Below are 14291 nucleotides of genomic sequence, written 5' to 3'. Positions count from 1 at the left end.
CTGTGTGAAGATGATTCCTGCACTCAACACATTCCGCTCGCGTGCTGCCATGACTGGCCGTGCATTGCGTGCTGGCAATACTTTTGCTAGCCAGAAGCGCTTCTTGTCTCTGCACGAGTACCTCTCTATGGATTTGCTCAACAAGTACGGCGTCAATACGCCCAAGTCTATTCCGGCGAAGACCCCCGAGGAGGCGTTCGAGGCTGCAAAGAAGTTCGGAGGCAAACCTGTTGTGATCAAGGCGCAGGTGCTTGCGGGCGGCCGTGGTAAAGGTCATTTTGACAATGGCCTTAAGGGTGGTGTCCACCTCGTCAAGACGTACGTACAACATTCAATCCGAGACTGACATGCAGCCCTGAGGAGGTCCGCGACCTTGCTAAGCAAATGATCGGTGCCAAGCTGATTACCAAGCAGACCGGCGCTGCAGGCCGTGAATGCAACGCGGTTATGATTGCAGAAGCGCGCCCGCCGAAGAAGGAGTACTACGTCGCACTGCTCAACGATCGTGTAAAGCAGCTCCCTGCCATGATTGCCTCGAGCGAGGGCGGTACCTCGATTGAGGAGGTTGCGGCAGAAAACCCCGACGCAATCATTACCACCACCATTGACTTGGAGAAGGGTCTTGACGCGCAGACCGCGCAGCAGATCGCTCACAAGCTCGGGTTTTCCGGCCCCGAGCAGGAGAAGCAAGCTGCAGACATTTTCCAAAAGCTTTACAAGCTGTTTGATGAGCGCGATGCCACGCAGGTTGAGATCAACCCGCTGGCCGAGAGCCAGGACGGCGAAGTGCTCTGCATGGACGCCAAGCTCGGCTTTGACGATAACGCCGACTTTCGCCAGATCGACGTGTTTAAGCAGCGCGATCTCACACAGGAAGACCCCATCGAGGTTGAGGCCGGCAAATACGGCCTCAACTTTATTAAGCTCGATGGCAACATCGGCTGCTTGGTCAACGGTGCCGGTCTGGCCATGGCAACGCTCGATGTTCTCTCGCTAAATGGTGGCCAGCCTGCCAACTTCTTGGACGTTGGTGGTGGTGCGAACGCCGCCGCGGTGAAGAAGGCGTTTGAGCTTCTGCTGCAGAGCAAGGATGTGCGTGCTATTTTCGTCAACATTTTTGGTGGTATTATGCGCTGCGATGTTATTGCGGATGGTATCGTACAAGCCACGAAGGAATTGGATCTCAAGATCCCTCTTGTGGTGCGGTTGCAAGGTACAAAGGAGCAGGAGGCCAAGAAGATCATCAAAGATTCTGGCCTCAAGATCGCTGCATTTGACGATCTCGACCAGGCTGCCGCCAAGGCTGTCGAGGTTGCCAAGTAAACGCTCGACTTTGTTTGTAGACGTAGTGTGCAACCAATCGTTCGTCACTATCTTTCATGCTATCGTAGGCACGCCATTTTTAAGCGGTGGGTATGTTTTTTTTACGACACGCGACAAACTACCTCGCCCTGCAGCTTGCGGCGCATTGCCTCTTTTGCTTCAAACCATCCATCCTTTCCACAGTCAATAATTCCAATCTCGCCGGCTCGCAGCGGTGTCACAAACTTGGCGCGGCGGCCAGTGACCCAGCGCAACAGCTCATCATTGGACATCGAAAGCCGGCGCGAGGGCTTGCTGACCAAGTTCATATTTTCAAGCACAGGACGGTCATCAGATCGGTACTTGAGATCCACCCACAGTCGCCGCCGCACATCAGGCGCCTTGTTCCAATCCTGCGCACTAGGGCCAGCAATCGTTCCCCGTGCCACATTGTAAATAAATCCGTGTTGCAGCAAAATGGAAGTAATCCATAAATTTGCTTTTGTGTTTGCTACCGGCACGGACCGCAACTTGGCCCGCGCAGCATTTTGCAACCGCACGCACAGATCCGAGTGCAGCGGCATGACAGAAAAGAATGTTCGCAACGCAACGACAGCTTCTAGGTCACGTGACTATGTACGACGAAACGCAATGGTCGTTACAGTGGAACCTTGCTGGCCGCCCTGAGGTCAGCTTGCGGGGTTTACGCACAAAGGTAAAAGAAGGGCTAGGAAGGACTTCTTCCATAGTAAAACCTGTAATAAGCAAAAACTTAGAAACGCACCTGCGGGCTCAAACCGGATGACCAACTCGTCTTCCGTAAAATTGCAGCTCGTAATTAAAAAGATACCGCCCATCTCGGCTCCAGCAGGCGCGCGTGTGAGCTGCGTAACTGCTTCCATGTAGAGATCCACGGGTAACTTTCCTTGCAAAGGCTGAGATGACAAGGCAATCTACCAGTTAGCTGCTACGCGCGCAACCTACCGCGTCCAGCTGTAGTGAGTACATGCAAGCATCAACGTACTGTGCCCTTATCGCACACAATATCCCAGCCTCTCCCTCTGTTCCCTTCCGCGACGAGCTGCCTGATACTCGCGGCATCGCGCAAGTCGGCTTCGTCAAAATGAATTGTTTCGCAGCCATTCCCCCGCTGTAAGGCAATCGTACGACAAAGATCAATAGACGCTTTCGAATAATCAACTCCAAGAAGTTTGGCGCTGTCCAACGCTCCATCTCGCATATCTTCACGAGCCTCCCATAGGCTGAACAGTAAATGCCCATTGCCCGTTCCGAGGTCAAGCACATACGGCGCGCAATCCAAGTGTGTACCTTCCAGCACCTGAGACAGGTATTCAACCATACGCTCTACACTATCCTCGCCAAACCTATCGTTAGTATTATCCTTGTCATCGTACACACCAAACTTCGCCCTCATCGCCAATCACCTTGTACGTATCAAATTCGCGTCTATCGTATAAGCACAGTGCAATTTTACATACTCGTATACCTCATCCCAATGCTCCTTTGTGCCCAAGCGCGACTCGGGTAGTTCCTCCATCGTGTCAGACGCCAAACTGAACAATGGCGATTCGTTGGCCCGGGCGTTCCTCCACCTCCACTTGCTCCACCATGACGTACTTGGCTCTGCCCTATACAGATGGGACGGATGAAAGGCAAGCGCTGGATCTCTTCATCCCACATGAAGCTACAAACGTAAATCGTGTACCAATCCTTGTATTTGTTCATGGGTACGCTACTGTCTATTTTCTCACAACAGTGGAATGTGGTGCTCCGAAGACAAATCCATGTTTCATGCCATGGCAAAATTTCTCTCCACATCCAACCCAGGATGCGCTGTCGCATTGGTCAACTACAGGCTGACCACGCCGGAGACACCTGATATCAACTTCCCGGATCACATCTTGGATGTCTACAGTGCATTGACGTTTTTGGCGCAAAATAAGCAAAACGCGCCGTACGATGCGGTCAATATGGTCTTGGCGGGCCACTCTGTCGGCGCCTGGATGCTGCTCGCTGCAATGATGCAGTCAGATCCTGCTTCAACAAAGCGTGCGCTCCAAATTCCAGTTCTAGATGCCCATGTTCGCGCTTGTTTTCGCACTTTAATCCTTGTCGATGGCATTTACGATATCGCGGAATCACTGAAAGAATACCCAGGTTATGCAGACTACTACACAAAAGCGATTCTGCAAAAGGGGCTGGAAGCTTCAGTATTTATGGGCCTTGGTTGCAATGCGTGGATATGGGCGGAGCAAGCTATGCGAACAAACGTGATTTTGCTGCATTCTCCAGAGGACGAGTTGCTGAGCTACGCGCAGCCGTGCATTCTTCTTCAGCGCCTTGCACACCTGGGAGCGACAGAGCAGCACAGCGTCACAATACCTGCACCTGTGCAGATGCACAATCCGCAAAACCAGATAGCGTGTTGGTACGCCGGAAAACGTACAGGAAGTGACGCTGCGCTCGTCGCGCAAATCTATGGTCCGCAAGTACATGGCGTGCCTGGACGAGTTCAGGTAGATCTGACAAGCCTCTCGGTACGTCCAACACACAGCGAGGACACGGACTGACACGATTTTTACGACAGGGCACACATGATGGCGCGTTGCACACCGAGGTTTTTTGGACGGTACTGCAGCGCATCGCTGCCCAAGATTCAATCCATGAGGCGTTATAGCGAAGCTAAGGAGTAAAAATTCCGAAACAGTGCAGGACATTGCATGATACCTACAATGTGATCAGCTACTCAAAAGTTTGCCACCTGACAAAATACATTGACTCGGGTAACCAGGCGGCAAAAGTAACCATTTTTGACGTAAAAAAAACATTTTGTTTGATGATAAGAATCAACAAACAAATTTACGCCTTGCGACGGAAAGAGCAGCCTGTACAGTGTTAGTATTTCCATCCATTTCGCATAGAAAGCAATACATACCAACAGCGAGGCGGGCCTTACCACCAGTAGGTTGCGCCAAAACTTGCGCGCAGCTGCCACAAAGGACAACGGACTGTGCGTTGGAGAAGACGGTGGTAATGGCGAAGCAGCCGGGGCACTTGACGTCCATGAAGAACGAGTTAGGGCTCTGAACCAAACGCTTGAGTTTGTATTGACGTTGTTCGTGCTCGGCAGAAGGGTTGATGAGATCAACGGTAAGAGGCTGTAGTAATGTTAGCAAACGCCCACAGACGACGGGATTGCTTGAGGCAACATACCATATTGTATAAAGTTCAAAGGAACAGTAGTGGTGAAAAGACAGACTTGGCTGCACCAAAGGCGCATATTAGACTGGCCCCATTTGCTCGATCAATAGTGCAGCCAATGGAATATGCCTCACTAGTTAAGGGAAACTGTACAGTGAGTCACGTGTATATAAAAATGCCGAGGCATTTTTGTGCATAACATGTTATGGGACCCTGTATGGGTGCGTGTTTTGATGCCTGCGGCGCAAGGAGTTTTTGCGCTGGCTTCAGAACGAGCCAAGTGTCCCTCGGCCTTCACATCAAACTAGTAAGGTGTGTGTCCTTGTTGCTTTGCAACGCTCGAAAGCAGCATACTAACCCACTTTACTAGCCATGGTCAATCTTCGTGTTCAAAGACGTCTGGCTGCTTCCGTCCTTGGTGTTGGCAAGCGCAAGGTTTGGCTCGACCCCGCCGAGCAGACCGACATTGCCAACGCAAACTCGCGTGCGAATGTCCGCAAATTGATTAAGGATGGTCAGATCATCCGTAAGCCTGTTGTTTCGCACTCGCGTGAGCGCACCCGCAGGCTTCATGTTGCTAAGCGCCTTGGTCGCCACACTGGTCCCGGTAAGCGGAAGGGTACCGCAAACGCTCGTTTCCCTACCAAAGTGCAGTGGATGCGCCGTCAGCGTGTGCTGCGTCGCCTGCTCCGAAAGTACCGTGAGTCTGGCAAGATTGACAAGCACTTGTATGTATTTTATCTGTTGAACGATTGCTAACGGGCAGGTACCACGAGCTCTACCTCAAGTCGAAGGGTAATGTTTTCAAGAACAAGCGTGTCCTTATGGAGCACATCCACAAGGCCAAGGCCGAGAACCTCCGGTCCAAGCATCTTGCCGAACAGATGGAGGCCCGCCGTCTCCGCAACAGGACGTTGCGCGAGCGCCGCGCCCAGCGTGTTGCCGAGAAGCGTGCTGCTATCATCGCCATCGAGCACGAGACGGAGGAGAAGCAGTAGACGTTATTCCCGTACCCCCAAAAGGCACTGCGCATGTCGATGTGACGATCTGTTCCAGATATCAATACAAAATTGCTTGCACATTTGACATCCAATGAGTTGCACCACAGGCTCATTCTGTGGTGTTGTTGGATTGCATCTTGGTTTTCCATTACTTGCCAAGCTCATGTATTACGTTTGTGCGCCCGCATGGATGCTCCGGCAATGGTCCAGGCGGCTATTACTGGTAAACTGTCCTGTTCTTGCGTTTCCTACCGCGCCTTTGTAGTTTGGTTATAAAAAGTGCATAGCAACTTTTGTCTTGCATCTACGCTGGGCACCTGCAAATGCAATGGTGCCATACTACGGGCCAACGCTCCTCCCCAGTCGCCCAGCAATGCTACGCTGTCTCTGTGGCAGTGAAGGCCGAGGCAAAGCTGGCTGCGCGGCTTTGGATATAGTCCTGTGGGTCAGTTACCACAGTATGCATACCTCGGCAACTACGTGTAATGCCCCTGTAATTACGTCGTCGATTCGCTGTGCAACCCATGCATTCCGCTCGGGAGCTACGGTAACTGGATGTGAGTACGGCGCTAGAAGTATACGTACGCCACCAAGAAGGGAGCATCTGGCTCACTGTATAATGACTTAGCCCAAACGCAGGGTCCAGCCACCAAACAATGAATGTTACATCTTGCTGCTTCTCTTTCGCACGCGAAGAAAGCGCTTGTTTCGGTGTGATGATGGTATCCAATAGACCCACCTCTTTGATCTCGAGTGCACGTTGGAAGAATGGTTGGATGTGCAGCACAATCGACAATGCAGAATCGTCTTCCGCACTAGCTCTCTGTTCTTGTATGCGTTGGATGATCGGAACGATTGCCTCCTTGCTGCGGCGCACAGCCTCTTCTTTGCTGCTTGCAACTTGATCCGTGCCCAGCGGCACAGAACTCTCCGTACGATCCTTTTCCGCACGGTCGCTAGTATATGTGCGTACGGACAGTTCTGTCACGCCAGCATTCTCCATGCCCCCCAAAAGGGCCTTGAATACGACCCCCTCAAGGTTCTTATATTGTTCCATATCGTGGGAGAGCGTCACCTCGAGCCGTTCGCTGGACTCGAGGGGTGGGGCAACAACGCTTAAAAGCTCGTCCCAGCCGCGCTTTCCCATTTCAGAGAGATTGCGTCCAAATTGGTCGAGTCCCGCATCGTGCACAATATTGCGGAGTCCTTTGGGGAATTGCAGCTGGAGCCCACCTGCGGCGCCTTCTGCATTTGTCTCGTGCCCCTCTGTTAGCGTCGCGGCACGGCGCCCAATTTCTACGCGCGCCTGTTCGGTGTACTTGGATGCATGGCTGAAAATACTTTCACCCCATGCTGCCCAGCCCGACGCTGACGGCTCAGACGTGTCTTGACGCTCTTGCTCTTGGGTCGGTTCTTTGACGGGCGCATCGCGAGCCGGCATACCTGGAACCGGCGATGCACTGTGCGTACTTGAGTGCGGCGTAGTATATGGCACTTGCGAGTCTGAGCGCGGCTGCACTACATCGTTCTGCGAACGCTTTCGCTGCACGAGCCCCTCCAAATCATCCAAAAGACGCTGTGCATCGTCGCCTGAAGTATCCGCAGCCTTGAATGCCGTGTGTGGCTGCTGTCGCGCAGGTGCAAGACTTTCCTTCGAAGAATCTATCTCTATCGAGAGATCCGCAAAGAGCGAATCGACCTCCTGCTTGCGGCGCGACACGCTAGAATCCATGGTGGGGTAATGGAAGCTGGCTTGACCGCAAGTCATGTGACTGTATGGTGCCTGGTGCAGCACAGCATGGCTGCTGCGTTGTGGCGCGTCTCAATGCCGGGTTCGAAGAAGCGGGCCTGGGGCGAGGCGCTCTTGTCTGACTCGGAGCGATGGAAGCTGTGGGTATCGGCTGAAGACGAACATGCCGATTCTAGCGAAGACGGAGATGAAGACGCGCAATTGGGCACGCGTCAGCGGCTGCATGAGCGTGTCGCGAAGGGCGCCTCGTCGCCATCGCGCATTGTGCCAGCATACAAGCGCCGGCACATAGATGGAGTCATGGACGGAAATATGGAGATGATGAGCCTGGAAGAGAAAAAGTGGCAGGACCCAGAGGTATGCGATGCGGAAATGAGCCAAGGAAGCTCATACGACATTTCGCCGCACCGCACCTTTGTCAGCTCGCTAGACGATTTGGAAGAAGAGGATGGGCCCAGCTATACGCAATCAGGTTACCAAGTGAACCCCTGCGTGCTCGCGCAGCTTGGCGATACGCCTAAAGAGCCGACATGCGTGCCGAAATGGCTCGCCACCGCTCAGGACCAATCTATTCTTGCATCGCCAGAAAAAATGCGGTCGCTCGTATTATACCAGCCACCGATTCACGCGGTAGCACAATCCAGCCGCGCCATCGACCCTCCAGACGCCCTGATGACCGACCTGTAGCTTTATAGTACACACTTACATTTGTTAGATTACCAATTCCTCGGCGAGGCGCGGTTGTACAGCGACCACGACATTGCAGTTGCCATCGTGATGAGCGGTGCGGATACAGCGCCGATAGAGCGCAAGCAGCGTCTGGAAAATGCATATGGCCAAATTGCGCACAAGCCGCCGATACCCGAGATTGATTTCACGGTCTATACGACGGATGAGGGTGAGCAAGTGTCAACGCAGGAGCGCATCATCAAGGAAGTGCAAGCGCCGGCATTTCACAAACCAACGCCGGAGCAATTCTGGAGCAAAAAAGACCCCTCTAAGCCCGATATACAGTTTCTCAAGAACCACTTTTATCGCGAAGGACGTCTCACGGACGAGCAGGCCAAATACATTCTGACCAATGCGACAGCGATTTTGCGTGCAGAACCAAACCTGTTGGAGCTGGACGCGCCAATCACTGTTTGTGGTGATATCCATGGCCAGTATTACGACTTGATGAAGCTATTCGAAGTGGGCGGAAACCCCGCCGAGATGCGTTACTTGTTTTTGGGCGACTATGTGGACCGCGGTTACTTTTCTATTGAGGTTTGTACCCTGCGGCGCTAATAGAAGTGTGTGTTATATTTGTGGGCGTTGAAGATGTGGTACCCCAACACGCTTTTTTTGCTGCGTGGCAATCACGAGTGTCGCCATTTGACAGACTATTTTACCTTTAAACTCGAATGTAGGTTGCGCAATACCGCTAACGCTAGGCAAACACAAGTACTCGGAAGAGATTTACGAGCTCTGTATGGAATCTTTCTGTGCCCTTCCTCTCGGTGCTGTGATGAACAAGCAGTTTCTTTGCATCCACGGTGGTCTTTCCCCCCAGCTGCAGACGCTGGACGACTTGCGCATGATTAATCGTTTCCGCGAGCCCCCGACGCACGGTCTGATTTGCGATTTGCTCTGGGCAGACCCCTTGGAAGAGTTTGGCCAGGAGAAGACGAATGAAAACTTTGTGCACAATCATGTGCGCGGCTGTTCCTACTTTTTCACATACAATGCCGCGTGCCAGTTCCTCGAGCGGAACAATTTGCTTTCGATCATCCGCGCTCACGAGGCACAGGATGCTGGCTACCGCATGTACAGGAAAACTAACTCGACCGGCTTCCCCTCTGTGATGACAATCTTTTCTGCGCCAAATTACCTGGATGTGTACAACAACAAGGCTGCGGTACTTAAGTACGAAAACAACGTAATGAACATCCGCCAGTTTAACTGCACACCGCATCCCTACTGGCTTCCGAACTTTATGGACGTATTCACCTGGAGTCTGCCGTTTGTGGGCGAAAAGGTGACGGATATGCTCATGGCAATCCTGAACATTTGCAGCAAGGAGGAGCTAGAGGAGGAGGAGGAGGAAGATCGGTCCTTGCTCGGCAAAAAGCCCTTGCCGACACCGGCGATACCGAATGTCGAATTGAATGGAATGCGCGAGCCGTCCGAGAATCCGTTTGCAGAGCTGCCAGAGCGGCGCATGGTGATCAAAAACAAGATTCGCGCCGTGGGCCGCATGTCGCGTGTATTCGCTGTCCTCCGCGAGGAGGCCGAGCGTGTCTCAGAGCTCAAAGATGCTACTGGTACTGGCAAACTGCCCTACGGTACGCTCGCGCTCGGGTCCGAAGGCATCAAAAATGCCATCCACAACTTTGACGAGGCGCGCAAAGTGGACATTGAAAATGAGCGCGTACGTTGTTGCTCCACACTTACCTGCAGCTCCCCCCTACATTGTTCGACAACTCTGGAAACAGCACTCCGGATCGAATGGCACAGGCCCCCGCGATCCCCGACAAGTTCGCCGCAGCCCAGTTTCATGGATCGCGCAAGCCTGGCTTTCATACGCCGCCGCAGCACCTCCGCCGCCATGCGTACACGGGCTCGTTGGGCACGACCATGTCGTCACCTTCAAACAGGCGCCGCTCTCTCGAGACCACCGTGAGTATGATCAAGGAGGCACTGGAGCACAACGAAGGCCAACGCTGATCCCTTCTCCATTTCTCGTAGTTGTACAGCTTTTTGTCTTTAGTCCGCGCACGGAGCACGTGGAATCACGTGCCCTTACTCGATCTCCGAGCGCCGCGCGTCGCAGCCTTGACGACATGTCGGTGGGACTCCTGGAGAAACGGGAGACAGCAGCTGGCGCGCCGATGGGCCACCAGTTTAACCCATACACATCCAATGGTGGATCCATCATGGCGATCCACGGCGAGGACTTTTGTGTGATTGCCGGTGATACGAGGCAGTCGGAAGGCTACAATATCCAGACGCGGTTCAAGCCCAAAGTGTTCCGTCTCACAGATAAGGCCACGCTTGCCACGAACGGATTTGCTGCGGATGCTGATGCACTAGTCTCGCGTGTGCGCCAGAGCCTGGACCTGTACTCTTATAACCACAAGCGCTCGATGCCGCTGCACTCGATTGCGCGCATGCTCTCGACAATTCTGTACGGCAAGCGGTTCTTCCCATACTATGTCTACAATATCCTTGGCGGCATTGACGAGCAAGGCCAGGGTGCTGTGTACAGCTACGACCCTGTCGGCAGCTACGAGCGCCAGGTGTGCAATGCTAGCGGATCTGCCCAGGGACTGATCCAGCCCTTCTTGGACAACCAAGTCATGTTTAAGAACCAGAACTCAACGCCCGAGCGCCCCATTCCCGAGCCTGGCCATCTCTCTTTGCCAGAGGTGCTGCGACTCACCATGGACTCATTTACATCTGCGACCGAGCGGCAAATAGAGGTGGGCGACTCGCTCCAAATGTTTGTCGTCCGCTCGCTCGATCGCAAGTCGGAGGGTGCGCAAGGAGCAGCTGCCGATGTCGATCTGGAAGCACTTGGTGCTGTCGACGCGGTCGGCGGAGAGGACAGCTATACTACAGGCGCTTCCATGGTGATTCACCGCCAGCTTAAGAAGGACTAGATAGCACGATAGATGGACACTGTACCTAGCTGCGCCTCGCTGCACCGTCCCATTCTCCTGGCACGTTCCACGCGGCGCAATCGTTTGCCTCGCCAACTCGGCCGAACAGGTCGTTGCCACTCGTGCGTGCGCCCATTACTCTCCGCATGACGGGCACGCAAGAGGAGAGCGGCATTACGGTGACAATCAGGGGCCCTAGCGCCCTGAAGCTATCACTGAATGTGACGCTTGACATGAGCGTCCATCAACTTAAGCAAAAGATCGAGGAGACAAACAAGGAGTTTCGAACGGACAGGTACGATGCACGACGCGGCGAACACGTAGCCAGAGACTGATCTACAGCGGTAAAGTCCTCAAGGACCCCGACACGCTCGAGTCGTACCAGGTTCAAAATGGACGTACGTATCTTAAAGCCTTACACCAGACACCATCCACATGGTCCGCGGCGCCGCGCGAACGACTCCAGACGCGGGAACCACTGCACAGAGCGCTACGCGCACTGCAGAATCGCAGGGCGTGCCTGCGAACCTGTCGTCTGGGCAGCAGTTTACCAACAACCCTCTCTCTGCACTGAACCGTGCGGACTATGCCGGGCCGCACATGGCGAGCCTGCTTAACGAGGCGGGCGGCATGTTTGGCAACTTTGGCGGGATGAACCCCCGCGACCCTAACGTGATGCTCGGCATGATGCAGAACCCTGAATTCTTGCAGCACATGCGCGAGATGCTTTCCCAGCCTGAGGTCGTGGACCACATCATTGCGAGCAACCCCCAAATGCAGGCGATGGGGCCGCATATGCGGGAGCTGTGTACGTTATCCGCTTGCTGACCACAGTGCGCTCGGAGCAGTTTCAGGAAATGGTGACGAACCCCGAATCGATCCAACGCATTGCGCAGCTATCGCAGGTGCTTGGCGGCGCCGGTGCCGGTGCCGGTGCCGGCCTCGGCGGCGCACGCGCGGCAAACGACGCTGGCGAGACGAACCCGCCGCCCAATCTGTTTGCAGCGCTTGGCGGCCTCGGTGGCATGGGCGGCGGCGCAAATATGGATTCCCAGCAGGGTCTTGCACAGCTGCAGCAGATGCTCGGCCAGAGCGGCGGCGCGGCAAATCCACTCGCTGGTCTCGTTGGCCAGGGCGGCGGTGCGGCAAATCCACTCGCTGCTCTCGCTGGCCTGGGCGGCCTAGGCGGAGCGCCTTCCGCACCGAGCGCGCCCACCGATACCCGCGCGCCTGAAGAGCGTTTCGCCGCGCAGCTGGAGCAGCTGCAAGGGATGGGCTTTTACGATGCAGCGGCCAACCTGCGTGCGCTTTTGCTGAGCGGCGGAAGTGTCGAGGGAGCTGTGAGTGTACTGATTGGCAATTAGCCGAGCATGTAGAAAACTACAAGCCTACCTAATTTATTGTGGCTTCTCGTTCGAGTCAATGGTGAGATGCAGCACATCGCCCTCCCAGTGAGCCGAGACCTTATCGAGAGTGTCCACGACCCAGTCTGCGCCGTTATCCCACAGACGCTGAGCGTCGTGGGTGGTTGTGACCGCAAGAACACGCGCACCAGCGCGCTTGCCGCTAAGTACGCCAGCCGGGGCGTCCTCAAAGACAATGGTGTCCTTGATGTCAAAGTGACTCAGTTGCGCACCCTTGAGATACGGCTCAGGGTCCGGCTTGCCGTTATTCACCTCATCTGAAGAGATAAACACGGCAGGGAGGCCAGCCGACTTGGTGGAAAGGAACGCTTGGCGAGCATAGTCGCCCGTAGCGCTGGTCACAATCGCCCAGCTGTCACGGTTGGGGCGCTTGTGTTGGTTCAGCTGGCTCAGCAAAGACCTGACGCCAGGAAGGCCCACGATCGTGCCCTGCGGGTCTTTCGCATCAGGCGCCGTCGTTAATTTGGCACGTTTCTCGTCCGATATTTCAATGATCCGGTTTTCGAAGCGGACCGCCTCGTCATCGCACTGCTTGTCGGTCAACTGCGGGAGACGCTCGCGCAGGTTCTCGTTGGTACGCTTGCCGTGCGAGTTTTCGAGCTATTGTTAGGTTCACTAGCACGTACCAAATCATTCAAGTCCATGTCGTACTGCTTCGCAAACTCGACCCAAACTGCGCTCAGCGCAGCAGTCGAGCTGATCAGCGTGCCGTCCATATCGAACAGGATGCCATCGGCGGTGACGTTAAAAACAGGCATTGTAAGTGGATGTGGTAAGAAGCAAGAATGGTCGGGCGGTTTCGCGAGAACGAGCCAATGACTCTTATAACGTTTCTTGTACTGTAGCGCACGCTACGTTGTACGAACAACGCTTTTGCCTCGCTTCCCTGATTGGTCATCCGTGCACCATCACTGGAAGGCGATAATAAGGTGTTGGCCAATCAATAAGCTGTATACCACGTGGTTTACATACGTTTGCCGCAGTACTGCGGCGCCGGCGCTGCATCGAGAAGAACAAACAGGTGGTCACCGTCCCAGCGCGCGTGGACTTTACTCAGGTCTTGGGCGAGCCATGTAGCCCCGCATTCCCACATGCGCTTCCCGTCGTGCGTCGTCTCGAGGCCAAGGACGCGTGCGCCTCCGCGTTTTCCGCTTAGGACGCCGGGCGGCGCATCCTCCACGACGATGCACGTGGCGATTGCGGCGTTGCTGCGTTCGGCGCCTTTAAGGTACGGCTCAGGATCAGGTTTGCCATGCGTACAGTCGTCCGAGGTGATGAACACGTGGGGAATTGGCCCGACTTCGGCCATGGAGAATGCGCGCTTGGCGTATGCACGTGTCGCTTGGGTCAGCGCAAGGATACGTACAGCTCGTCACAATGGCCCAGCCTTGGCGGCGGTGCGGATTCGCAGCGCTTCCTGCGTCGAGCTAGAGTGAGAATTCATAGTATACGTACCTCGGAAAGCAGCTGCTTCGCGCCTGGCATTGGCACAATAGTGCCGCTCGCCACGCCCGTCTCTTTGGAGGTGCGCAGATTCTCTTCGGCAATCTCGAGCACGCGCGTCTCGAAGCGCACCACCGCCGACTGAACTTGCTCTTCTGTGAGAGAAGGAATGTAATGCGTAATGTTTTCCACGGTGCGTTTTCCGTGCGCATTGTGCAGCTGGCGTGAGTAGGCCACCAACATACCACATCGTCCAGGTCCAGATCGAACTCGTGTGCAAACTCAACCCACGTAGCATTTACCGCGGGCGTGGAGTCGATCAATGTCTTGGGTTAGCTGTATGCTATACGCACCCCGTCCATGTCGAACAAAATCACATCCACTTCGATCTCGACCGGCATGTTGGAGGGAAGCACTACCCAGCCCCGGGAAGATGTTTTTGCCATAAATCGGGCTAATTGAGCGCCCGTTGCACGGGCCTTTTTTAGTTTATTTTTTGGCCCGCACA

At 54.6% G+C, this 14291-nt stretch overlaps 11 protein-coding genes across 11 annotated transcripts; 7 read left to right on the top strand and 4 right to left on the bottom strand.

The window, feature by feature from the left end:
* Positions 1–10: 10 nt before the first annotated feature.
* On the top strand, positions 11–1323 carry MVES1_003923 (uncharacterized protein; the record flags this gene model as incomplete). The annotated part of the gene is made up of 2 exons (XM_056208733.1): positions 11–318; positions 354–1323. The coding sequence occupies 2 exons, from the start codon at positions 11–13 to the stop codon at positions 1321–1323; spliced, it is 1278 nt and encodes a 425-aa protein (XP_056064708.1).
* Positions 1324–1424: 101 nt separating this feature from the next.
* On the bottom strand, positions 1425–2860 carry MVES1_003922 (uncharacterized protein; the record flags this gene model as incomplete). The annotated part of the gene is made up of 6 exons (XM_056208732.1): positions 1425–1921; positions 2087–2237; positions 2287–2295; positions 2327–2687; positions 2722–2769; positions 2802–2860. The coding sequence occupies 6 exons, from the start codon at positions 2858–2860 to the stop codon at positions 1425–1427; spliced, it is 1125 nt and encodes a 374-aa protein (XP_056064707.1).
* A 71-nt stretch (positions 2861–2931) lies between these two features.
* On the top strand, positions 2932–4000 carry MVES1_003921 (uncharacterized protein; the record flags this gene model as incomplete). The annotated part of the gene is made up of 3 exons (XM_056208731.1): positions 2932–2936; positions 3080–3860; positions 3911–4000. The coding sequence occupies 3 exons, from the start codon at positions 2932–2934 to the stop codon at positions 3998–4000; spliced, it is 876 nt and encodes a 291-aa protein (XP_056064706.1).
* An 896-nt stretch (positions 4001–4896) lies between these two features.
* RPL19 (60S ribosomal protein L19) lies at positions 4897–5522 on the top strand (the record flags this gene model as incomplete). Its single annotated transcript, XM_056208730.1, has 2 exons — positions 4897–5252; positions 5291–5522. The coding sequence occupies 2 exons, from the start codon at positions 4897–4899 to the stop codon at positions 5520–5522; spliced, it is 588 nt and encodes a 195-aa protein (XP_056064705.1).
* A 379-nt stretch (positions 5523–5901) lies between these two features.
* MVES1_003919 (uncharacterized protein) lies at positions 5902–7257 on the bottom strand (the record flags this gene model as incomplete). The annotated part of the gene is made up of 3 exons (XM_056208729.1): positions 5902–5964; positions 5994–6076; positions 6111–7257. 3 exons carry the CDS (start codon positions 7255–7257, stop codon positions 5902–5904), a joined length of 1293 nt encoding a protein of 430 aa, XP_056064704.1.
* Positions 7258–7323: 66 nt separating this feature from the next.
* Positions 7324–7962, top strand: MVES1_003918 (uncharacterized protein; the record flags this gene model as incomplete). The annotated part of the gene is made up of 1 exon (XM_056208728.1): positions 7324–7962. The coding sequence occupies one exon, from the start codon at positions 7324–7326 to the stop codon at positions 7960–7962; it is 639 nt and encodes a 212-aa protein (XP_056064703.1).
* A 90-nt stretch (positions 7963–8052) lies between these two features.
* Positions 8053–9981, top strand: CNA1 (protein-serine/threonine phosphatase; the record flags this gene model as incomplete). The annotated part of the gene is made up of 3 exons (XM_056208727.1): positions 8053–8541; positions 8720–9685; positions 9715–9981. 3 exons carry the CDS (start codon positions 8053–8055, stop codon positions 9979–9981), a joined length of 1722 nt encoding a protein of 573 aa, XP_056064702.1.
* A 116-nt stretch (positions 9982–10097) lies between these two features.
* On the top strand, positions 10098–10916 carry PRE7 (proteasome endopeptidase complex; the record flags this gene model as incomplete). The annotated part of the gene is made up of 1 exon (XM_056208726.1): positions 10098–10916. One exon carries the CDS (start codon positions 10098–10100, stop codon positions 10914–10916), a length of 819 nt encoding a protein of 272 aa, XP_056064701.1.
* Positions 10917–11062: 146 nt separating this feature from the next.
* MVES1_003915 (uncharacterized protein) lies at positions 11063–12280 on the top strand (the record flags this gene model as incomplete). Its single annotated transcript, XM_056208725.1, has 4 exons — positions 11063–11211; positions 11259–11314; positions 11341–11724; positions 11751–12280. The coding sequence occupies 4 exons, from the start codon at positions 11063–11065 to the stop codon at positions 12278–12280; spliced, it is 1119 nt and encodes a 372-aa protein (XP_056064700.1).
* A 33-nt stretch (positions 12281–12313) lies between these two features.
* On the bottom strand, positions 12314–13098 carry MVES1_003914 (uncharacterized protein; the record flags this gene model as incomplete). The annotated part of the gene is made up of 2 exons (XM_056208724.1): positions 12314–12940; positions 12967–13098. 2 exons carry the CDS (start codon positions 13096–13098, stop codon positions 12314–12316), a joined length of 759 nt encoding a protein of 252 aa, XP_056064699.1.
* Positions 13099–13304: 206 nt separating this feature from the next.
* Positions 13305–14184, bottom strand: MVES1_003913 (uncharacterized protein; the record flags this gene model as incomplete). The annotated part of the gene is made up of 5 exons (XM_056208723.1): positions 13305–13681; positions 13707–13767; positions 13796–14002; positions 14029–14109; positions 14137–14184. 5 exons carry the CDS (start codon positions 14182–14184, stop codon positions 13305–13307), a joined length of 774 nt encoding a protein of 257 aa, XP_056064698.1.
* Between the last annotated feature and the right edge of the window lie 107 nt (positions 14185–14291).

This window comes from Malassezia vespertilionis, chromosome 9 (genome assembly GCF_029542925.1).
Source record: "Malassezia vespertilionis chromosome 9, complete sequence".
Taxonomy (NCBI): domain Eukaryota; kingdom Fungi; phylum Basidiomycota; class Malasseziomycetes; order Malasseziales; family Malasseziaceae; genus Malassezia; species Malassezia vespertilionis.
Note: the sequence above shows the minus strand (reverse complement) of the source record. Positions and strands in the feature narration are given on the sequence as shown.